The 24,945-nt window shown below is 34.0% G+C and overlaps 1 protein-coding gene across 7 annotated transcripts; it reads left to right on the forward strand.

Moving 5' to 3' along the window:
- The first annotated feature begins 3,952 nt into the window (after window positions 1-3,952).
- Window positions 3,953-16,467, forward strand: LOC143244046 (multiple coagulation factor deficiency protein 2 homolog). Of its 7 annotated transcripts, none has more exons than XM_076488041.1 (5): window positions 3,953-4,869; window positions 11,068-11,235; window positions 13,535-13,621; window positions 15,283-15,458; window positions 15,886-16,467. In XM_076488041.1, exons 2-5 carry the CDS (start codon window positions 11,084-11,086, stop codon window positions 15,984-15,986), a joined length of 516 nt encoding a protein of 171 aa, XP_076344156.1. In that variant the 5' UTR covers window positions 3,953-4,869; window positions 11,068-11,083; the 3' UTR covers window positions 15,987-16,467. The 7 variants fall into 7 exon arrangements, with proteins under 7 accessions (XP_076344156.1, XP_076344160.1, XP_076344159.1 ...); XM_076488045.1 differs by having other exon boundaries at window positions 4,013-4,869; window positions 11,068-11,176; XM_076488044.1 differs by lacking the exon at window positions 3,953-4,869 and adding an exon at window positions 10,007-10,148 and having other exon boundaries at window positions 11,068-11,176.
- The last annotated feature ends 8,478 nt before the right edge of the window (window positions 16,468-24,945 follow it).

Genomic DNA, 24,945 nt, shown 5'->3' on the forward strand with positions numbered 1-24,945 from the left:
ACGAAGAGAAACTGATTTCGAATTTTCATCAAATATATTCGTTATGATTAGAACTTTCAAGTTAAACCACACAAAGAGAAAGTGATTTGGAGTTTTTACCAGGTATATTCTTTATCATTAGAATCTTAAAGTTAACACATGCAAAGAAAGAGTGATTTGGAGTTTTAACCAAGTATATTCTTTATTAATAGAACCTTGAAGTTAACAAAAACAAAGATAATTTTTTGAAGATATAGCCAAGCATATTTTCTACTATAAGAACATTGAAGTTAACACACACAAAAGTAACTAATTTGGAGTTTTAACCAAGTATATTTTTTTTATTAGAACATTTAAGTTACCACACACAAAGATAGTTATTTGAAGTTTTAACTAAGTATATTCTTTATTATTAGAACATTTAAGTTAAGACACACAAAGAGAAAGTGATTTGGAATTTTTACTGAGTATATTCTTTATTATTAGAATCTTAAAATTAACACATACAAAGAAAGAGGACATTAGAGTTTTAACCAATTATATTCTTTGTTATTACATCCTTGAAGATAACACACAAAGAGAAAGGTATTTTAAATTTTAACTATGTATATTTTTACAATTATAATCTTGAAGGGTATAATTTTTTATTTTGAACGTTGAAGTTAACACACACAAAGATAGTTGAAACAAGTGTATTTATTATTTGAACCTTGAAGGTAACACCCAAAAAGAAAGAAATTTGAAGTATTATCCAAATATATACTTTATTATAAGAACGTGGAAGTTAATACACTCAAAGAGAAAGTGATTTGAAATTTTAATCAAGTATATTCTTTATTATTAAAACCTTCAACTTACCACACAGAAAGATAGTTATTTGGATGTTTAACCAAGTACATTCGTTATTATTAGAACATGAAGTTAACACACACACACACATAATTATTTAGAGTTTTAACAAAGTATATTCTTTATTAATAGAACCTTGAAGTTAACACACACAGATAATTATTTGGAATTTGAACCAAGTATATTCTTTATTATTACAACCTTGAAAGTAAAACACAAAGAGAAAGAAATTTGATGTATTATCCAAATATATTCTTTATTATTAGAACCTTCAAGCTTGCACACAGAAAGAGAAAGGGATTTGAACTTTTAACCAAGTATATTTTTTGTCATTAGAACCTTCAAGTTAACACACACACAGAAAGAAATATGAAGTATTAACCAAATATATTCTTTATTATTAGAACCTTGAAGTTAAGACACACAAAGAAAAAGTGATTTGGAGTTTAAACCAAGTATGTTTTTTATTATTACTATCTCTAAGTTATGACGCACACACAAAGAGAAAGGTAATTGAAGTTTGAACCAAGTATATTCCTTCTTTTCAAAACCTGAAAGTCAAGACATTAGAAAGAGAAAGTGATTTGGGGTTTCAACCAAATATATTATTTATTATTAGCTTCTTAAAGTTAACACATTTAAAAGAAAAATTGATTTGGTGTTTTAACGAAGTATATTCTTACTTAATAGAACCTTGAAGTTAACACACAAAAGGATAGTTATTGAGAGTTTTAACCAAGTATATTCTTTATTATTTGAACCTGTAATGTAACACACAAAAAGAAAGTAATGAAGTTAAGACAGAAAGTGTTCGTACCACTGTGTTGTGAGTAGTTTTTTTCCTCCTAACGTAAAAAGTATCACGATTTTGATAATGAAAGTATAGTATGTAATAAATATTATACTAACGCATATCTACATCAGTATTTATGTAAATTGAACGACAAATAAACTGTTTATAAACAAATAACCAAACATAGGAGAGGCAGAAAGAGTTCGTGCATCTAGTTTAATGGTCAGTTGTGTTGCCTTTCAGGTAAATTATTTGGCGCAATCTCTCCTCATAGGCTGAGTCATTGCCCTCCATAATTGTTTGACAGTACTCGACCGGTATTTTCTTCCATTCTTCTTTACAAAAGGCCTCCAATTCTTGCAAGTTTTTCGGATAACACTGATGAACCCTGGTTTTTAACTCATGCTAAACGTTTGCAATTGGGTTGAGATCAGGTGACTGTGATGGCCACTCCGGAACGCTTATATGGTTCCTCTGCAACCAGGATTGCACATACTTCGATGTGTAATTATGGTCATTGTTGTGCTGGAAGATCCAACGACGCCCAAGCCGCAAGCTCCGAGCATCATTCTTGATATAAGTGTCTAATATATCAACGTATTCTTTTTTTATGATTCTTTTGACGCTGTGAAGGCTGCCTGCACCAGAAGAGCTGAAGGAACCCCATAGCATGATCGAGACACCTCCGTGTTTAACTGTAGCGACGATGTTCTTTGGAAGATTTTGTTCCCCCTTCTTACGGAAAATATAGCGAACATCATTGTGGCCGAAAAGCTCGATTTTAGTCTCGCCTGACCAAAGAATACTCTTCCAATAGGTAAAGGGGGTATCTACATGCTTTCTTGCATACCTTAATGAAAGACTTTAAATATGGAGTTTTACGAGGACGGCATGCTTTGAACCCAGAATAGCGTAACATGTTCGTAACTGTAGAGGTGCTTACTTCAACACCAGTTTCCCTTACCAGTTTCTGTATGTCATTACGTGTTAAACGAGGGTTCCTACTAACTTCATAAAGAACCTTCCTCTTATTTCTCTGGAATTTTGGTGGGACGTCCGGAACGAGGGAGATTAGCAGTTGATCCTGTAAGATTAAACTTGGCAATTATGTTTTGAACAGTAGATTTCGGCACATTAAGTTGTTTAGCAATACCGGAAAGAGACACACGTGACTTGTATTTTACCATAACTCGGTTTTTTTAAATCACTGGACAGTTGTTTTCTGTTCGCCATGATGACCAAGCAGATAATGACGGAGACGGCGCTAAATTGCCGGAAGTACATTTTTTGCTGGCTAAATTTCAATAAATATGAGCCCAGTGTCTAGTTCTGGAATGGTATAATGTAGTTTATTCGCCAAACTAAACAAACCTTTTACGGGAATATCAGTATTTCACACGTTCTGAACTGTACGAACACTTTCTGCTCCTCCTATTTTTGGATATTTGTTTACAAACAGTTTATTTGTCGTTTAATTTACATAAAAATATGTAGATGTGTGTTAGTGTAATATTTATAATATAATATACTTCTATAAGCCTAATCGTGATAATTTTTAAGTTATGAGCAAAAAACCACTAGGGACGCAGGGGAACGAACACTTTCTGTCGTAGCTCGCCCTCCCAGCCGTGGGGGCGTATAATGTTACGGTCAATCCAACTATTCGTTGGTAAAAGAGTAGCCCAAGAGCTGGTGGTGGGTGGTGATGACTAGCTGCCTTCCCACTGCTAAATTAGGGACGGCTAGCACAGATAGCCCTCGAGTAGCTTTGTGCGAAATTCCAAAAAACAAACAAACAAACTTTCTGTCGTAACTGTATGAAATGTTATCCAAATACATTCTTTATTATTAGAACCTGGAAGATAACACACACAAAGATAGTTATTTCATGTCTTAACCAAGTGTATTTATTATTTGAACCTTGAAGTAAACGTAGAGAAAGAGTAACTGATTTCGAATTTTAAACAAGTATATTCGTTATTATTAGAACCTTGAAATTAACACATATAAAGAAAGAGGAAATTAGAGTTTTAACGAAGTATATTCTTTGTAATTACAACCTTGAAGTTAAGACATGCAAATAGCAACTAATTTCGGATTTTAACCAAGTATAATTTTTATTTTTAGAACGTTGAAGTAACACACAGAAAAATAGTTAATTGGAGTTTCGACTAAGTATATTCTTTATTATTAGATCCTTGAAAATAACACACACAGAGGAAGAAATATGTTTGTTTGTTTTTTAATTTCGCACAAAGCTACTGGAGGGCTATCTCTGCTAGCCGTCCCTAATTTAGCAGTGTAAGACTAGAGGGAAGGCAGCTAGTCATCACCACCCACCGCCAACTCTTGGGCTACTCTTTTACCAACGAATAGTGGGATTGACCGTCCAATTATAACGCCCCATGGCTGAAAGGGCGAGCACGTTTGGCGCTACGGGGATGCGAACCCGTGCCCCTCAGATTAGGAGTCGCACGCCTTAACACGCTTGGCCATGGCGGGCCCTGGAAGTTACTACAAACAAAGAGAAAGTGATTAGAAGTTTTACTCAAGTATATTCTTTATTATTAGAACCTTGAAGTTCGCACACACAAAAATCGTTATTTGGAGTTTTAACATACTATATTCTTTTTTTTAGAACCTTGAAGTTAACACACACAAAGATAATTATTTCATGTTTTAACCAAGTATATTCTTTATTATTAGAACCTTGAAGTTAACACACACACAAAGAGAAAGGGATTTGAAATTTTAAACAAGTGTATTATTTATTATTAGAACCTCGAAGTTAAGACACACAAAGAGAAAGTTATTTGTAGTTTTTATCACATATATTCTTTATCATTACAACCTTGAAGTTAACATACACAAAGATAAGTTTTTGAAAATTTAACGAAGTATATTTTCTACTATTATAACCTTGAAGTTAACACTCAAATAACAACGGATTTGGAGTTATAACCAGGTATATTCTTTCTTATTAGAACCTTGATGTTAATACATGACAAAGAGAAAGTGATTTGCAGTTTTAACAAAGTATATTCTTTATTAATAGAGCCTTGAATTTAACACACAAGAAGATAGTTATTTGAAGTTTTAACCCAGTATATTCCTTATTATTAGAACTTTGTAGTTAACACCCACAAAGAGAAAGTGATTTGAAGTTTTAATTAAGTATATTCTTTATTATTAGAACCTTGAAATTAACACACACAAGGAGAAAGTGGTCTGGAGTTTTTGCTCTGTGTGTAAGTTTAAAACTTTCTATTTAAATTGCTGGAAACGATGTAAAACCTGAGAAGATTGTTTTAAAACATGTTACTTCCTATTGATGAAAAATACACCTTAATAATAGCCCAATATAAGAGAGTAATTTTTTTCAGTTTGTTTAAAACGAATCGTGACACTAGGGTCTTAGTTTTGCTACTTGTTTCAGGAGTTTATTTTTTTAAAGTTATGAGAACAAGTTAATGGTTTTTGGAACAATCGGTGCATAATTATCTCCTCTGTATAGTTTAAAACACAATAATTCCTTTCTAAACATTTAATTTTGTTTAGCTGTTTTCTGCGTTTTTATCAAACCTATTGTTCGCAGTTTTAAACGAAATAAGTTTCTTGAATTAAAGGAAAAGCGTTGGAAATTACAGGACATTGTTTCTTACTTTTCATACACACAAAAAAGGAATATCAAGTTTAAGAGAAAAATATTGAAATTTTAACTGGCATAATGCTGCATTTCTGTACTTGAAATTTGATAAGTTAAAACTTGAAGTACCAATGAACATGCGATGAAAGAATGTTTTTCGAGTGTACTTATTAACACGAGGAATTTCACACATTAGTAAGTGTGGTAAGCCTTGTTCAACTAACATCTTTTAGGATTCCATTTTTCTATTGATTGAAACATTAGTAACCTCAAGGTAAATTTCTAGTTTTATAACTGTGCCTAAAATTATTTATCAAGTACCTTATTTGCCTTCGTGAAACCGAAATTGCGAATCATTGGCGTAAACGTTTTCTGGAGTAATAACTGGCGTTTTAAGCAATTTAAAGTGACACCTGGATAAAACATTTGTATATACGATTGAAAAGGAATACAACTTGAAAATCATTGCATTCCTTTTAACTTTATATACAGACCGTGTTATATTTATTCTTCATTGATGAATACAGTTCTTCAGTTTACACTAGAAACTAGTTTGTTTGTTTTGAATTAAGCACAAAGTTACACGATGGGCTATCTGTGTTCTGCCCACCACGGGCATCGAAACCCTGTTTTTAGTGTGTAAGTCCACAAACATACCACTGTGCTACTGGGGGCTACACTACAACCTAAATATTCTCAATACGTTTTTTATTCATTCAGTTAATTATCAAATGGTTCTAAATTGGATGAATTTGGGATTAAAGTTTATTTCCCGTGTGTAGAGCAATATGTTTTCATTCAACTATTTATTTCTTAAGTAATGCTAGCTTGGAAAATGTAGTAGTCACGCAAAGCGTATACAGACAAAATATAGATGTTAGACAAAAGTTTAAAAGAAAAAATTAACCCCTTATACCAGAAAATTAAAGAACAGTCAATGGTCTCTTGGTAACTAGACGTCAACTATATATACTGCTGGCCAAAATCTTAAGGCCAATGAACATAAACAAAAAATACGCATTTTGCGTTGTTAGACTCAACCACTTATTTGAGTAGAGCTTCGAAAGTTGAAAATAAGAAAAGGGAAAATAAAAAACATTTTTAGCATTTAATAGGGAAAATGTAAACACTATGAAATTAGCCTAAATACTAGCTGGTCAAAAGTTTAAGACCATACCAAAAAGAAGTCCTAAACAGGGTAGGAAATGCCCAACAAGGGGTCTCATTAGTAAGTTGCACAGTCATCATTGCGAATAACTGTAAACATTCGCTTTGGCATGGTTGATATAAGCGTTCGCAGAAGGCTGGCTGGAATGTTATTCCAAGTAGTGAAGATGGCTTTACAAAAATCATGCACTGTTTGGAATTGACGTCAATTTCTATAGAATTCCCTTGCCATCCACCCCAAAACATTTTTAATGGGGTTCAGTTCAGGCAAACACGCTGGATGGTCCAAAAGAATCACGTTATTCGCCATGAAAAAGTCCTTTGTCCTGCGGGCATTGTGGATTGCAGCGTTGTCCTTCTGAAAGATCCAGTCATTTCCACACAAGCGAAGGCCTTCAGTCAATAAGGATGCTCTCTCCAACATGCCAATGTAGCTAGCTGCTGTTTGACGTCCTTGTATAACCTGAAGCTCCATTGTTACATGGAAGGAAAAAGCACCCCAGGTCTTATTGGAACCTCCTCCACTGTGTCGTGTAGAAAATGTCTCCAGTGGGATATCGTGCCACTAACGTTAGAAGCCATCTGTACCATCCAGGTTAAATTTTTTTCTGATCAGAATAAAACCTTCTTCCACTTTTTTACGTCCCATGTTTGGTGCTTCTCAGCAAAGTTTAACCAAACTGTTTCGTGGTGTGGAAGGAGGAGTGGCCTTGGAAGACGTTTACGGTTTTTAAGGCCTTTCTCTAGTAGATGCCGTTTTATTGTTCTTGAGCTTCATTCTGCGTCCGTAAGAGTCTTAATCTGGTTCGACGATTGGCTGGTGTCTTGCCGGACAACCCGTCGAATCCTCCTGCTCAATGCCGGCGAAATTTTCTCAGGCCGACCACTTGAAATTCTCGTTTCGTATCCCTCAGGGTCTTTTAAGAAATTTACAATAGCAGTTTTACTACGCCCAATCTCACCAGCGATAGCACCTTGATTTTGCAGCTTGACAATTCTGCTACGTTCAAACTTTGTCCACTCTTTAGCCTTTGTCATGTTTTTACCCAATGTAACACAGAAGATGTCAGTGGGAGATGTTGATAACGCTAATGCTTGAACACAAATGACTAAGTTTTGTTCCGTGTTTACCGATTAACGCTTCATTTCAGTATGGTCTTAAACTTTTGACCAGCTAATATTTAGGCTAATTTCATAGTGTTCATATTTTCCCTATTTAATGCTGAAAAAAGGTTTTTATTTATATTTCTCCTTTTCTTATTTTCAACTTTCGAAGCTCTACTCAAATGTGTGGTTGAGTCTAAGAATGCAAAATGCATATTTTTTCTTTATGTTCATTAGCCTTAAGATTTTGGCCAGCGGTGTATATGTAATGGAAATCGGACATTTTGGAAGTCTATATTGATTTTGAAATAAGATTATCGGTGCAGAACACTTGCTGACGTTTGATATTTATCAGTCTGTGAACCTGAACCATATTTAAAGTGGGATTAACTAAATGAACCGTCAATGACAACTACGTAATTCATACACCATTGTGTTGCTAGAGTGATGATACATTTTCATTGTGAACGAATTGTTCGCAGTTGCTTCAACAGATGGACGAATAGAAATAATATTAAATACGATTTAACCAAAATTTGTATAATGGTTAGACGTGATGACGAAAACGAATTCATGATGCAATAAGAAAAAGCAATATTCTCTTGCAGTAAGAAACGCCATCTACAGAAGTATGTTGAAAACGATGTATGTATAATTCCTCAACGAATTACTTTGATACAATATAATGTACTTTTATTTTGACATTATTGGCAAGCCTGTTATGACGTAGAAATTTTCTTCACTTAGCATGGCCAGGTGGTTAAGGTGCGCGACTCGTAATCCGAGGGTGGCAGGGGTTCGAATCTTCCCGACACCAAAGTACTCACTCTTTCAGCCTTGGAGACGTTGTAACATTACAGTCAATCCCGCTATTCACTGACTAGTTTTACACTGCTAAATTATGGATAGCTAGCGCAGATACCTTTCATGTTGCTTTGCGCGAAATTCAAAAACAACAATCAAATGAAGTCGACTACTAATACTTCTCTGTTTTTTTTTTATAAATATTCAAAAATTTTTTGAACGATGTTTCAATTGCTCTGCGTTTTTCTTCACATGAATTAAAATCATAATTTTGTTTGTTTTATGTTCAGACAATTTATTTCTGTACAAGTATGTCTTTTTTATTTTTCAATCATTTTTTTAAAATTTTAGTCTCTTGTGTTTGACTTAAAAATGTATTTGACAATTTTTATTAAATAAAACCATTTCTTTCTAATGAGAACCAAATTACATACAACTAAGTGCCGAATTTTATGTGTAATTTCTCATCTTGAGAAACACAAGCTATAATTACCAAATTACCTACTTAATTAGATTCTCACTTTGAAACAGACAAACTTTCAAGGTGTCTTAAAAAAATTAGAAAAAATAAATATAAAGTTACACTATATAAAAAAATATTTGAGTGACACATTGTCCCTCTTTACCAAAACCTGGTGAGACATTTTTCGGTGAGATTTTATCCGTATACCATTAGTTTAATATCAAATCTCCTTCAACTTCTCAGTATTGTCAACATCAGAATTTTTTTCTTGTTTTTAAGGTTTCATCAGTATCAAATCGTTATGACATATTCGATATCCATGGTTTAATAAATGAGTATAGTTTATTTATTTATTATACTGTTATTGAACGGTTATATAACGTGAAGAACTGAATAGTGGGTAACGACACTTATTTTTACTGCACCTATCTAGTGTGAAGGTTTTTCTTGTAGTGACTGTAAACCGCATTCATACCAACAATATGATATCCATGGTTTTCGACTGAATTCATTTAAACACTGACGAAGTCTGTCTGTCGGACTAGCGCCATAACAATTTGTACTTGTTATAGTTTATATACTACTAACTTCTAATATATTAAATGTATGTTAATAAAATTTGGTAGACTTTATTTGTTAAACATTATAAGGCCATTGCGCACGAAAAATCTGATTTGTTTAATACTTTAACCTACCGGGGCGAAAGGGTTTTAATTAATTAATGAATGTTTAAACTGTTTTAGTTATTGATTTTTATCGCTTTTATAACAACATCACAAAATGATAACACAACATAATTTTATTTGACTCCATGTCCAGTTGAACGTTACACAATTTACACCAAGTACCACCCACTAGACAAGTTTTATATGGGCATTAAAACTGTACAGTCGTAAATGAGATTCATCCAAAAGATAGACTTCACCATGGATCAAAATATACGTTAACAATGAAAATCGTGTAAAAGTTGAACACAAACATGCTTAAAATAATCAAAAAGAAACTAAAACTTTCTTACTGGAAAAGAATCATGTTGAAGTTAAAAATGTTGCGAAATCCTGCCTTCTATCAAAAGCATTTTCAACATCTAAGAATCATTTCGTTGTCGAAATTATATTTATTTGTTGTATCATTTATGGCTATATGCATCAGTGGCGTAAAATTTATTATCATACATAAGTTCAAACATATCGCTTGACTAGTACAACGAGTCCACCTGTTGTGTGTGAGGTTCAGGTGGTTGAACACCTGCTCTTCCTGGAGTTACCACGTTACGTCATTAGTTAAAAGTCAGTGAAAAGTTTGGAATACACGTGGAACACTCTTCTTGACTAACGATTACGGTATGGTTATCTTTTAAAACGAGGTAGGTTTAGAAAATATTCTGATAAGGAATAAAAGGAGAATATTACCTAACTACGTCATTATGGGGCCTCATGATGCCTGCTTTTAATTTAAGAACTTTTAATTTTTAACATCATGAGATGTGATGTTATATACAATCTTCCGTTGAGGTGTTGAGAAGATGTGTGTTAAGTTGTTGTGATTGTAGGCTTGATGAACGTGTTTTGAGGGGTGATGATTTTATATGTGAACATGTGTTAAGGTGTGGTGATATGTGTGGACTTGTATTGAGGTATAGTTTTGTTTTTGTTTTGGAATTTCGCACAAAGCTACTCGAGGGCTATCTGTGCTAGCCGTCCCTAATTTAGCAGTGTAAGACTAGAGGGAAGGCAGCTAGTCATCACCACCCACCGCCAACTCTTGGGCTACTCTTTTACCAACGAATAGTGGGATTGACCGTAACATTATAACGCCCCCACGGCTGGGAGGGCGAGCATGTTTAGAGTGACGGGATTCGAACCCACGACCCTAAGATTACGAATCGCACGCCTTACGCGCTTGGCCATGCCAGGCCTTGAGGTATAGTGAAGGTATATGTAGACTCGCATTGAGGTGTGGTGAAGATATATGTGGACTTGTATTAAAGTGTGGTCAAGGTATGTGTTGATGTCAGCACATACACCACATTTCTTGTTGTTGTTGTTTTCTTAATTTTGTCTTGGGATTCTTAGATGGTAGGATTTCAACATTAAGTCTCTTAGGTCAACTTGCTACAAAATTGTCTTATCTTTAGTTTTATTTTTGTAGTTTATTTTCTTTCCGTTTATGTTCAAACAAACACTTAAAAAACTACTACAAGAAACTAAAAGCAGTTCCTTAAAATTCACTTGCAGCATTCAATTCTCTTTGTTTTTACAGTGTAAAGATACAAGACATGAATCTAGGCTTAAAGTTTCATTGGGTTGTACTACTAGTATCTGTGGAATTAACAATGGAATCAAAGCATGAAAATCACTCCCATTACAAGGTTAGAAAAGATTCTCCTTCAAATGTCTTTCACCATGACCAACTTCTACATGACCAACAGTAAGTAAAAGCCCATTAATTAACAGCCTGTTGCTGCAACACCAATAGTAAGTAAAAGTCCTTCAAACGTCCTTTATGACAATCGCTTGCTATACAACCAACAGTAAGTAAAAGTCCTTTAAATGTCTTTCACGATCACCAACAGTAATTAAAAGTCCTTCAAATGTCTTTAATGACAACCAACTGTTACACAACCAACAGTAAGTAAAATCCTTCAAATGACAGCCATCTGCTACAGAGTTAACAGTAACTAAAAGTAATTCAAATGACAGCTAGTTGCTACACTACCAACATTTCGTAAAAGTCCTTCAAATATCAGCCAGTTGCAACACAACCAAACAGTAAGTAAAAGCCTTTCAAATGCCCTTAGTGACAGCCAGCTGATATATAGCCAACAATAAATAAAAGTCCTTAATGACAGCCATAACCAACATTTACACAATGGTATATCTGTGCTCTGGCTACCACGGGTATTGAAACCTGGATTCTAGCGTTGTAATTCCGCAAACATGCCTCTGTGCCATTAGGGGGCATTTTGGAGATGTGAGTTTCAAGATTTTTAATAGTGGAAACTGTAATAATCGGATATAACAATATATTAGAAAAAATTACAATATTTGGCTTGTCATACGCACAACCCGAATTTGGAATCTAGCTGAAAAGTTTGACATTGCTTCCGTTTTTAGCAATTAATTATAATTAAATTATGAATAATAGTTACAGTAATCTACAACAGATACAAAACAAAGTTCCATATAACGTGGATGTAAAATAATTCTAAAGATCAGGATGGCCTAACAACAAAGCAGGTGAGTTTTATTTTATCTTTAAATGTTCTGTTAATTTCCTTTTGATCAGTACAGTGGATATTTTTTATGTAAATGATAATTTTGATTAAAAAGTAAACAAACTACCATGTAGAAATTATAAAATTAGATTTAATATTTAACCACAGATAGTTGAGTACGTTATATTAAAATGATAATTGAATAAGTAAATCTGTAAATACCATGAAACCACAACCGTTATAGTATCACGGTAGAACAGAATGTACTAGAACTACATTTTGATATTGCTTTTTTCGTTTGTAAGGTAGTGTGATACCACCGAAAATTGATCACTTTTGGGAAGGGTATAATCTAACTTTTTTTTTATCACCACAAAAAATCCATACATTCAGATCAAGGAGTTCGAATTTTTAAAACAGGTATATCCCTTGTTCTCAGTGGAACTGAAAAACAAAATAATAAAGATCAAATTAGGACACCAGGACCACCAAGAAAGAGACCTTCAACAAGTCATACCATAGTCATGGTAAGCAATGTGTGGCGTCTTAGAGCAGTTGAGAAACCATGAACACAAAGGTTGGTGACAAAAATGCCACTAGACAACATAATCAAAACGTATATTTGTTTGGGAAAGGGACTCAAGTCACGCGTACAAAAGCTGCTTGTACGACATTTATGGTAAATAGTCACAAACTCCAAACAGATGGATAATGAAACGGGTATTTATGATATTCTTTATGAAAAATACCGATCAAGTCACCTGACACGGCAACTGTTGATTCCTTTGCAACTGGATTGTTGAAACAGGCGCTTGGATACTGTTGTCCTTGAACATTAGATAGATTATGGAAACTACTGGAGGAAGATTTGGTTTGTTTTGAATTTCGCGCAAAGCTACACGAGGGCTATCTGCGCTAACCGTTCCTAATTTATCAGTGTAAGACTAGAGGGACGGCAGCTAGTCATCACCATCCACCGCCAACTCTTGTGTTACTTTTTTTTTTATCAAAGAATAGTGGGACTGACCCTCACTTATAACCCCCTCACGGCTGAAAGGTGTGGTGTGACAGGGATTGGAAACCGCGACCCTCAAATTAGGAGTCGAGTGCCTTAACCACCTGGCCATGCCGAGCCCTGGAGGAAGAGAAGTGCGTTTTAAACAAGATGGCCTTACGAGAACTATGCTGCAGAAGTATTGACCAAATGCTCAGATATCAGATAGAATACCACCCAATGTATCTAAATGGAACTTAACGACGTAATCTAGTTCAAAAACCATTTTAATATAACGTACTCTAATTATGTATCATCAAAATGAGACGCTAAATATAAGGCATTCTATAAAATAATTCTAATGTACAGTTCAATGTCACGCATGCGCTAAGGGAGACTTCTACTATTTGTAAGTTACGTAATTTGGTGAAAATTATCATTTACACAGACTTCTCTACAGATGCTAAATGTAAAGCTAAACTCAGCTGAGTAAACTAATCATCAAAATTTACGAACAGACATATTCGAGAAGACATCTTTGATATGTACGGCATCGACATGGATGATCCGATGACAGACAAAGAACTAGAGATTTATTATTTTCAGTAAGTAACTAGGTGTACTTTATCTGTTTTATTATCACTAAATAATTTCTATGGGATTTAAGTTTTTTTGTTGTTTTTTTTTAGAAATTCTGTGAAAAGTAACTGAAAAGATGTTTTTCAAAAATTTGGTTTTGATTACCAACGTCTCACGGTTCAGATTATACTGTAACAACATCTATATTCAGATGTAGATTAAGTTCAGATATATAGGTTCCGATTATATTAACATGTAAACAAATTAAACTATAACAACATCTAAATGGCTCAGATGATATTAACATGTAAACAGATTAGACTATAACAACACCTATATTCAGATATAGATTAGGTTCAGATATGTAGGTTCAGATTATATTAACATGTAAACAGATTAGACTATAACAACACCTATATCCAGATATGGATTAGGTTCAGATTATATTAACATGTAAACACATTTGACTATAACAACATCTAAATGGTTCAAATTATGTTAACACGTAAACAGATTAGACTATAACAACATCTATATTCAGATGCAGATTAGGTTCAGACTGTATTAACGTGTAACAAGATTAGACTATAACAACATCTAAACGATTAGAGCATATCAAGGTTTAAATGGTTCAGATTACATCAACGTTAGACCATTTAAATATACTAGCATCTAAACGTTTCGCACCCCAGAGGCATAGAGGGTACGTCTGCGGACCCACACCGTGAAAAACCGGGTTTCGATACCCATGGTGGGCAGAACACAGATAGTCCATTGTGTAGCTTTGTGCTTAATTTCAAACAAACAAAATATAAAATGTCAGGATTATATCAAGATCTACACAGCTCAGATTATATCAACATTTAAATGGTTCTGATTACATTAATATCTACACAGCTCAGATTATATCAACATTTAAATGGTTCTGATTACATTAACATCTACACAGCTCAGATTATATCAACGTTTAAACAATTTAGACTGTAACAACATCTATACTTTGTTGACTGGAAATAAAACTTATAATAACTTACAAGTTAGGGTCTCTTAACTTTTATTCTCTTGATAATAGAATCATAAGAAAAAATTGGATTGAAGTTTACAAGACTATCTAAGGAAGTAACACGATAAATGTCTCTGTTTTGTTTTCTTATTGTGTTCTAAGGACAATAGAACACGAGTTAACTCCTGTTAAAGCAAGTTAGGTTTCAGTTAAAACCGTTTTATTATTACAACAGAGTGATTGACTAACGGAATAAACTGTAATCGGTAGTAGTGGAGATGAGACTGTTTTATTATTAAAACTAGGTGATTGACTTATGAAGTTAACTGTAATCGGCAGTAGTGAAAATAAGACTTTTATTACTACATTCACCTCTATTTAAAACTTAGACTGGTATAGAAAATGTCTTGCGATATAAAAGGGTGTTTTTGTTTGTTTGTTTTTTTCAAGCATGAGTGTGCAAGGACATCTGTTAAAGACCACCAAGTGATTCCTTTTTGTTCATAGGGTTATGTCATCAAAAATGTTTTTCGCTTATCAGTGTGAATTTCTTGGTGTTTATATAACCATAGCTTATTACAATCAGTTAAGGCATTCAATGTAAGTTAAAATTTTCAAAATTCAACAAATGTTTTTCAAGATGACCAGATGTTAAATAGGTTTCTCTTCTTTAAATCTCTACAGGCTCCATGATATGGATAATAACAACAAACTAGATGGCTTAGAAATTCTGGCTGCCATTAATCATATGATTGATGACGAAATTGATGATTATCTAACTGAAATACCGATTTCAAACGACATTCCAGCATCTCGCTCAGAACAAGAAAAGTGGAACATAAAGTTCGATAAAGATTCAGGTTAGTTCAAGTAGGATTTGTATTGTATTACAAAAGTAAACTTAATTTACTTACTAAAATCGAAATCTGCATTTTCGTCTGAGTACATTTTCAGTACAAGCGATTAGGTGTCGTGATGATTTACTAAAGCTGTCGTTCAACATTCTTCAGGAGTCGTCATCAAACTTTTTATGGAGTTAGCTGGAGACAAGGTTTGGATAAGAACAGAAATTAAATGTATAATATTGATGTGCACTGATATCTGTTTAAAGTGATTTGTAAATCCTGGCCTAAAACTGATATATCTGTTTAAAGTGATATGAAAGTTCTGGCCTAAATGTGGTATCTGTTTAAAGTGATGTGTAAATCCTGGTCTAAATGTGATAATCAAACTGTTTCTTGTTAGGCCTAACAGTGTAATCATGTGATCTAACATTTCTTATTTCAGTTTTCATCGATAAAATATTGCAAGAAGATGATCTCAACAAAGATGGATTTTTGACGTATTCGGAGTTTGCTTCAGGCAGATTAAGAGATATTTCAAATTAAATACCAAACTCTTGTATTGCCTGAATTAGCTCTATACTTGAAATAGGTCGATTAAACAAAACACTTAAGTAGATTTCGTCTGAATTATTCCAGTCACGTGAAGATACTAATCAATGTGTTTGCACTCATATGAGTTTCACTCTCTTAACACCAGAGGATTACGTAACACATTAGAAACTAAAACTAAGTTTTTTTTTTAGGAAAAAATGAAACTCTAGGTTTAGAATTTCCTTAACATAATGCCAGATGGAGAGCTGTCAATGAACAAAAAAGATAATTACAAACACTTGCTCACGGGATCTTCAACTAACCAAAGACAAACTCTTAAACTGCTAGTACATTGATTTTTAACCTAATGAAATAAAACTTGCAAATTACACTTTTTTAAAAATGGGCTTCAACCAATCAAAATCATTATGTTTTCATAAAGTGACAAGAAGGTCCTATCTTGTAGTTAGGTCAATAAAAACGTTTGAAAATATAACTTTGATACTGGGTGTTACTTATTCCAGCATGTTATCGTAGCTCCAAACTCAGCAGAAGCCTCAACTTTTGTAAATTTCTGTGAAGTGATGGTGCTCTAGAGGGGCAAGATACACCTCAACTGGCAGCCTGCAAGAAGAAGATCAAGATGTGAATGTCTTTGTGGACAATCTGATATGGTATAGTAGCAATCCTAGAAAGGCATTGTATTAGTCTTAGAAAGGCATATTATTTGTTTTATAACAAAGCTATATTAGATTATCTGCGTTGTCGACTGTGGGGAGTTTAAATTCCGATTTCAGCGTTAGAAAGGCATCATAATGGGCCCAGAAAAGTATCATTATGCGTTTATGCGTTTATTTTCTATGAAGCACAAAACTACACCATGAGCTATGTGTGCTCTGTTCACCATAGTTATCAAAACCTGAATTTTAGGATAGTAAGCTGCGAGATTTATTTCTAGGCCACCGAGAGATGAAAAGTATGATGCTTATCTTAGAAAACGCTCAGGCATGTCTGAAAAATAAGAAATTGTTATTTTAAAATATTTAAATGATGAACAATGGCGAGTAATTTATTTAACAAATGTTTCGATTGGTGTTGTCGATTACAAGCTTGTGAAATAATAAACTTTTGTTTTTTTTAATTTCGCGCAAAGCTACACGAGGGCTATCTGCGCTATCCGTCCTTGATTTAGCAGTGTAAGACTAGAGGCAAGGCAACTCTTGGGCTACTCTTTTACCAACGAATAGTGGTAATGACCGTCACGTTATAATGCCCCCACAGCTGAAAAAGCGAGCATGCTTGGTGTGAGGGGGATTCGAACCCGCAACTCTCAGGTTATGAGTCGAACGCCTTAACCCACCTGGCCATACCGAGCCAATAATAAATTTAAAACTAGAGTAGCAGAGGTTTTCTTCGTTTAATTCTGGGAACTTGACACTAATGGCTCATGAGTCATCTTAGTTATCACCTCTTTTTTATTATAATTTCAAGCAATATGATTCACACTCAGATTTCTTTAGAATAATTACACTAAACAATGTGATTCATACTCAACTTTATTATAATAATTCCAAACAATGTGATTCATGCTCAATTTTCTTTAGAATAATTACTCTAAACAATGTGATTCATACTCAGCTTTCGTTATTATAATAATTCCAAACAATATGATTCATACTCAGTTTTCTTTAGAATTATTATTCTAAACAATATGATTCATGCTCAACTTTCTTTATTATAATAATTCTAAACAGTAGGATACATACTTAATCTTCTGTATTATAATAATTCTAAACATTGTTATTCCTACTTAATATTTATTATAATCATTTTAAACAGTACAATTCATAGTAATTAGTGATTACGGTACTCAATCTCAATTCTCTCAAAATCCATTTACAGTAAGAATTCAGTTTTTCAAAGTGTTCCTTTTACTGAGCAACTCAAAGTGTGGATGACAGCAAGTCAAAGAATAAAATGTTTCTTCTCCAGTTCATCAAAGTGATCTGTAGGAGAAAGCCGTACATTCAATAAGAAGCTTCGGGAGTGGTAATAACATAAACTAGAAACTTATCTCTTTGAAAAGGAGTTACAACAGCTGTCAATTAAAAGGCTGCGAGAATGGTGTTTTCTTTCAATGGTTAACAACAAAATTTTCCTTAAATGTTTGCTAACATCAATGGTACTTTGTCTGGATGGTTAACATTAAAAAGGATTCTTTAAATGTGTAATAACAATAAAGCCTATTAGCTGCCTTATTAAAAATTGACAGTTATTAAAGGAAATGATTTTATCGACAAAGTGATCAACTTGTATCTATCAAGTTACTTCGGAAACTTTTTGCTTCCTCCTAAACTTAATCCTTATGAGTATCACTAACACATCAAGTCACAATCCTTATGAGCATCACTGACACATCAAGTCACAGTGTAAATCCATCGTTTTCTTCTGATTCTTGAAGCATGACTTCATCCATACAGCTTAAGTGTATCTCTTGAAGTGGTAGTAAAATCACAAATGCAATTATTGAAAAGAGTTTCTTTAAATAATCCAGTTTTCTAAGTACCCCTGTTTTCACTATTTATTTTATTACTGAAGTGCAAATCGCGGAGAGTCAAACGTCAAATTTCAGCGTTGTAAGTCCGTATACTTATCTTTTATTCTGTCAGAGGACCGAAAAAGTTGTTTTTAAAGCTTTATGTACATATAACAAAATTATAGAAAAATTTAAATATAATTTGCTTTAGAACGTTGCTCAGTATCGATAAAGCTGAAGAGAAAACTTATAAACTAGAACATTGATTATTAATAAAGGTTTTAATATTTCATTGCTTTAGATTAAAAGCATAATTAATTTTTAAATTATTGTACTTATTAATTTAGTATTTTATTACACTTATTTATAATATCATTAAGCACACTGGTTCTTAGTAGCACGGATCGTGATGAAACAAAATGGCAGCCATAAAAATCTCCCGTTTAAAACCACATTTAAAATGTCTTAATATTAACAATGATTATTACAGAGTATTGACTGGTCTCTCGTTTAGCTTTGCGCAAAATTAAAAACCAAAAGAAGCATATAAAGCCACCTAAATTACTATATATGTGTTTATTAAGTGAATAAAAATTTCACTATTTCAATGAACTTTCATCTAAGTAAGTAAGTGACTTTACCGGATAAGTATACAGAAAAAATTATGAACCGTATCATCGTTCTAATTCTTTCACAGAACTCATCCGTCTGGAGTCCCAATGATTTCTTTCTTGTACCGAAAAGAATAATATTACATATTTATTTATATATGTAATGAACGATGCACTACTTTGGGCATATAATTAAATTTGAGGGTAGGTAAGTAGAGATTCTGATGAGTAATAAAAACATATGGGATGTGCACACGCTCAATGTCTCTAATTGATGGCGAAGAAATACATTGCTAGTAAAAAGGAAGAAACAAACAAGTATAATAAAAATAACTAAATTTTATAAAGAAAAGTAGTGATCGATATATTCCTAACCTAGCTAGTTACAGTAATATAGAAAGTTTTAAACCTAGCTAGTTACAGTAATATAGAAAGTTTTAAACCTAGCTAGTTACAGTAATATAGAAAGTTTTAGTGCTACAAAAAATACCGAAACAAGAAAGTCAAAATTAAGTAAGACTGAGTTACTTAAAATTTTTAAAAATTATCCCTGCTTCATTAATTCATTATAACTGTGTCAATCTGAGATAAAGTTTGTTATTAGTTTTGAATTCCTTGTTTCAATACTCTCTGTGGTATTAACTCTTTCTATATTACTGTAGCTAGCTAGATTAAATATATATATATATATCATCCCTATAAAACCTTATAAAATTTAATATATTTGTTATAGTCTGTTGATAATGATTAGGAATTTATTTTATTATGCAATTTAATGTTTTAGTTAGTTTATTGTTTCATGTTTATTATAAATGTGCTTTTATTTTTATCTGAAAAAGTAACTGTGTAAACCTGAATAACCAATTTTCAACTCTCGGTTGAATATGTCACAAATAAGCTGCACACATTTAGTGGAAACATATTTTGTGTACCTACATTCAAACTTATGTATTATATATTGAGTAGCGTTGCAATAAACGTATACGAGGGCTGTTAAAAAATACGCGGACAGACGTCATAAAACAAAATGTACTTTATTTAGAAGTTACAGGTCTGGGACCCCTTCAAAGTACTCTCCTCCCCAACGCACACGCTTATCCCAACGGTGTTTCCACTTGTTGAAACAGTCCTGGTACGCTTCTTTTGTAATGTCCTCCAGCTCCTTCGTCGCATTTGCCTTAATCTCGGGAATCGTCTCAAATCTTCTTCCTTTCAAGGATCTTTTGAGTTTGGGGAACAAGAAAAAATCGCAAGGAGCAAGGTCAGGTGAGTAGGGGGTTGGGGTGGGGAAGAACAGTGATCGAGTTCTGAGGCACAAATTTCGCAGCAACGCGGTGCATCTTCAATTTTTCGGTCAAAATCTCGTAACAAGATCCAACTGATATCCCACACTCTTCAGCAAGCTCCCTGACAGTCAGACGTCGATTTGCCCGCACCAGGGTGTTGATTTTGTCGACGTGGAAGGACGTCCAGGACGCTCATCATCTTCAATGGACTGTCGACCATCCCTAAAACGTTCATGCCACTTGAAACATGCCGTACGCTTCATAGCAACATCACCGTAAGCCGTGTTAAGCATAGCAAAAGTTTCAGTCGCTGATTTTCCAAGTTTAACACAAAATTTCACAGCAAGTTGTTGCTCCTTCAGGTCATTCATTCTGAAATCCACCAAACGAAAAAATCGCACTTCACTTAAAACCGCGTTGCTAATACACAAATGAAGACATCTGCAATCGGGAAATGGCATCGTAATCAGCTGATCTGTGCGAACCTAGCGACATCAAGCGGATTCCCCTGGAACCAACTGGAGCCGCGCAATTCAAACAGTCCGCGTATTTTTTGAACAGATCTCGTACAATACAAAACACTAGGCCCGGCATGACCAGGTGGTTAAGGCACTGGACTCGTAATCCGAGGGTCGCGGGTTCGAATCTCCGTCACACCAAAAATGCTCGCCCTTTCAGCCGTGGTGGCCTTATAATGTGACGGTCAATCCCACTATTTGTTAGTAAAAGAGTGCCCATGAGTTGGCAGTGGGTGGTGATGACTAGCTGCCTTCCCTCTACGAGTAGTCTTACACTACTAAATTAGGGATGTCTAGCGCAGATAGCCCTCGTGTAGCTTTGCGTGAAATTCAAAAACAAACAAACAAACAAAAAACAATAAAACACTTTACACAATAAAAAGTGTTAGAATAAAATCAAAATACGGTTTTGTGTCAGGATATTGCTTGAAATTACCGTCAGTATCGTTACTGATTCTCTGTCAGGATTCAGACAAGTGTCAACCGTCAGTATTAATAACGATTCTATCCGATATTATTTTCACTAATATCATGGCTTGGTTGATATATATCAGTAGCCTTAAAGAGTTACTAAAGACACTAAAACTTCACCCAATAACAAGATTCCACAAACGGTATATTCAACGTTATGCCTAAGCCCTAAGCCTTGGTTTATTAAGAGAACAAGAACTCAACAGCCGCAGCATTGAAGTTCTTAAAGGCAATAGTAGCGTAATTTGTGTAATATATGAGACATCTGCTCCTTTTTCATTTGCTATATTTTTGTGCACTAGTGTGGGGCGTGCATGTACCCGATTCGATTTTATTACTCATCATTTTATTACTCAAACTGAAATTATTGTAGGCGAGGTAAGTATAAATTAATATATGCGATCTTGGGTGTGGTAACATACATCAATTTAAAGGGCTTGACGTCCTGAGTTCAAACCTTTAATTACATTTCAAATCGATCTATGATAGATGATGGAACTATGAAGTCAAAGTTCGTACTTGATAAAACAAGCAAAAACTTAAGAGTCATTCTATGAGCTACTCAGCTGCAACTAAAAAGTCTCGTCGTAGAGGGTGCATCACAATATTACATTTGTCCTAGCCAGTAAGGCATACTGTAAGATTAAATTCTGACATCTATAAATTTTATAACCGATTCTATAAACTGAATTAAACTTTAATGATGGTGGCAGTTTTCTCAAGGGTTTTATACCAGAAGAAATCTGAGCGCGGTCCACAGAAATGGACTCGTAATCCAAGTTACGAGTGTAACTTTTGTTACGAGTGTGTCTTTTACATTAAAAGACTTAATGTAAATTATTTATTTACAACTAATAAATAAACGTGTCTATTTATTTCTTCATAAATAACCCTAAATAACATTAAGTCTTTTATGACTTAATACCCTACTAAGTTTCTCACGCGGGGAAACATTCACATAATTATTTAAAAGTGAAAATTGTTTGACAAAATAATTAATAGATAATTTTGATAACACTAGCAAGGTACCTGGAAATGTCAGCTTTAAAAAGTAATGCTATAAGTGGGCGATCACAACCCCTTTCCACTGTCTGAGACAGTAGCAGACGAATCGTTCGCTTGATGTAAAGTCCAGGTGATGCCGTACAATATCATAACGAATGAAATTATGCACACGTGAAGCGAAACAGTGGTACAGTAATATTAATTGTTAAGCCTTGAATTACACAGTTAAGATTTTGTAATGTGTGTCTATATTCAGTACTCGTTATAATAATTCTGTATGAGTTTTGTAAGTTCAGAAGCATTGTTTGATTGATACACAATAAATAGGCCTAATGACTTAATTGTTATAGCACTTGTACAGGAAGTCCGGAGACTGTTTGTCTGTTTTTAATTTCGCGCAAAGCTACACCAGGACTGTCTACGCTAGCAGTCCCTAATAGCAGTGTAAGACTAGAGGGAAGGCAGCTAGTCATTACTACCTACCATCAACTATTGGAATATTCTTTTTAACAACAAATAGTGGAATTGGTCGTTAAATTATGAACGCCCTCACGGTTGAAAGGGTGAGCATGTTTAGAGTGACGGGATTCGAACCCACGACCCTAAGATTACGAGTCAAGCGCCCTAACCACCTGACCATGCTAGACCGAGGATTCATGCTTCACTAATAGTTGCAGTTCGCACTTTGAGGCCGTGGGTACATTATAGAAATGACGAACAAATTCTACTGTTCAGTGAAAATAGTGTTGCCCAAATGTTTATTTGGAGCTCTGCCTTCCTTTCAATAAACTAATTCAAGATTAGAAAAGGTTATATGCTAATAGTCCTTTGTATAGATTTGGTTTGAAAATTCTGAAATGAGCAAAGTAAATATATCTTATTGTTCATCAGAGCTTGAATAACAAACCGCGAACAGTAGTCTAAAACAACAAAATAACGTTCACGTACTTTTTTTTACGTCCAAATGCAAAGATGAACAATAGTTTATCTGTGTTGTGGCCATTACGCATATCGAAACCTTGTTTATATAAGTCCACGAACTTAACACTGAGTCACCGAGTGTAGCTCACTGAAGTTCTGCACATTTTTACATTTATATTTCTGTACGTTTACATACTACGAGGAACAGAAAAACTATAACAAAAATAAAAAAATAAATTTTTAAGCGTTAATTCAGGTTTAGAAATGGGTCGCTTTTATTTAAATTTACCTTTGAGTTTATCTTCAACAATTTATTTTAATGAATGTCGTACAACTGAGGCATCGCCACAATCTTTGAAGGTAAATAACTCCCTTAAGGAAATGTTCGACTGTAGTTTTTATGACCTGATTCAACATACTGCGAGTTTGTAGTCGTTTGACTCTTCATAAATACACTAACAAGAAGCATTCGCTCAGTTGTTCATTTACAATTTTTTTATTTTATAACTTTTCTTATTTTATCTATTTTATTTTTTTATTTATTCATTTTTGTTTGTTTTTACAGATGATTACGCTTGAGAAGATAGGCCTAACAGATCGATATATAAATTTTTTTCACTCTGTACATTAAGGAAAAATCTAAAGAAACTACACTGGTTAAATAAAATTAGACACAAGCCACTAAGTTGTAGCACGAAATTTCTTTGATCTACTTTCTTCCCAAGAATACATTGTACACGAGGGCCAGAGTAACCCGTACTTACTCAGGCCCCTTTCAGAACAATGTCCATGTACTACCTACACATACAACTAAATCATTCCTCTTGATAGTTCCATAATTATTTACACTTTTATTAGGTAGGTGTTAACTATAAAACATTTACATAAAAAACTCTTTCATTGTTTAGTAATTAACCCCTAAACTAATGTGGAGCCTATTTCATAGGTGGCCTTTTTTGTCTATTTAGCAAATATATATTACTGGGGAAAGGTGTTTAGGTCTATCCTCATCATGTATGCAGTATCTGTCTAGTTCGTTTTTCTCCAATTTTTGTCAAAATGATTTATTGTACTATGTAGGAGTCTATCTGCTAATGTTTCTATGTGTGCGTATTTATACATGAATACTGATGATGGTGTTCTGTATTACTTTATAAGCTGTTGTAAGTAGTGTATTTTGTATTGTTTGTAGTTGTTTTTTTTAAGTAGTTTTTTGCTTACATTTATCCGTGCAAAGGCTGCATCGTCAATGACGGGTCTAATGTATGTTTTATATAGTTTTACAATGTTATTTCGAAGTTAACGTTAAACTCTTTGTTTGTTTTTCAATGTAAGACTAGAGGGAAGGCAGCTAGTCATCACCACCCATTGCCAACTCTTGGGCAACGAATAGTGGGATTGACCGTCACATTATAACACTTACATGGCTCAAAGGGGCGAGCATGATTGGTATGACTGGGATTTGAACCCGCGAACCTCAGATTACCAGTCAAGCGCCTTGACCACCTGGCCATGCTGGGCTTCGTCGAACTGTCTAAATAATGGAACATTATTAAATTTACAGTTTAAACGTTGATAGCTGGTGAAGCTTTAGAAACTAATAGGAGTAATATTTGGGATAAA

Source organism: Tachypleus tridentatus, chromosome 2, assembly GCF_004210375.1.
Source record: "Tachypleus tridentatus isolate NWPU-2018 chromosome 2, ASM421037v1, whole genome shotgun sequence".
Classification (NCBI taxonomy): Eukaryota; Metazoa; Arthropoda; class Merostomata; order Xiphosura; family Limulidae; genus Tachypleus; species Tachypleus tridentatus.

Bases quoted from the DNA above. Each gene is read 5' to 3' on its own strand.
- LOC143244046 (XM_076488041.1), top strand. From the start codon at position 11,084: ATGAATCTAGGCTTAAAGTTTCATTGGGTTGTACTACTAGTATCTGTG. The intron at 11,236-13,534 runs GTAAGTAAAAGC...ATTTACGAACAG, and splicing joins CAACTTCTACATGACCAACA to ACATATTCGAGAAGACATCT. The intron at 15,459-15,885 runs GTTAGTTCAAGT...TTCTTATTTCAG, and splicing joins AAAGTTCGATAAAGATTCAG to TTTTCATCGATAAAATATTG.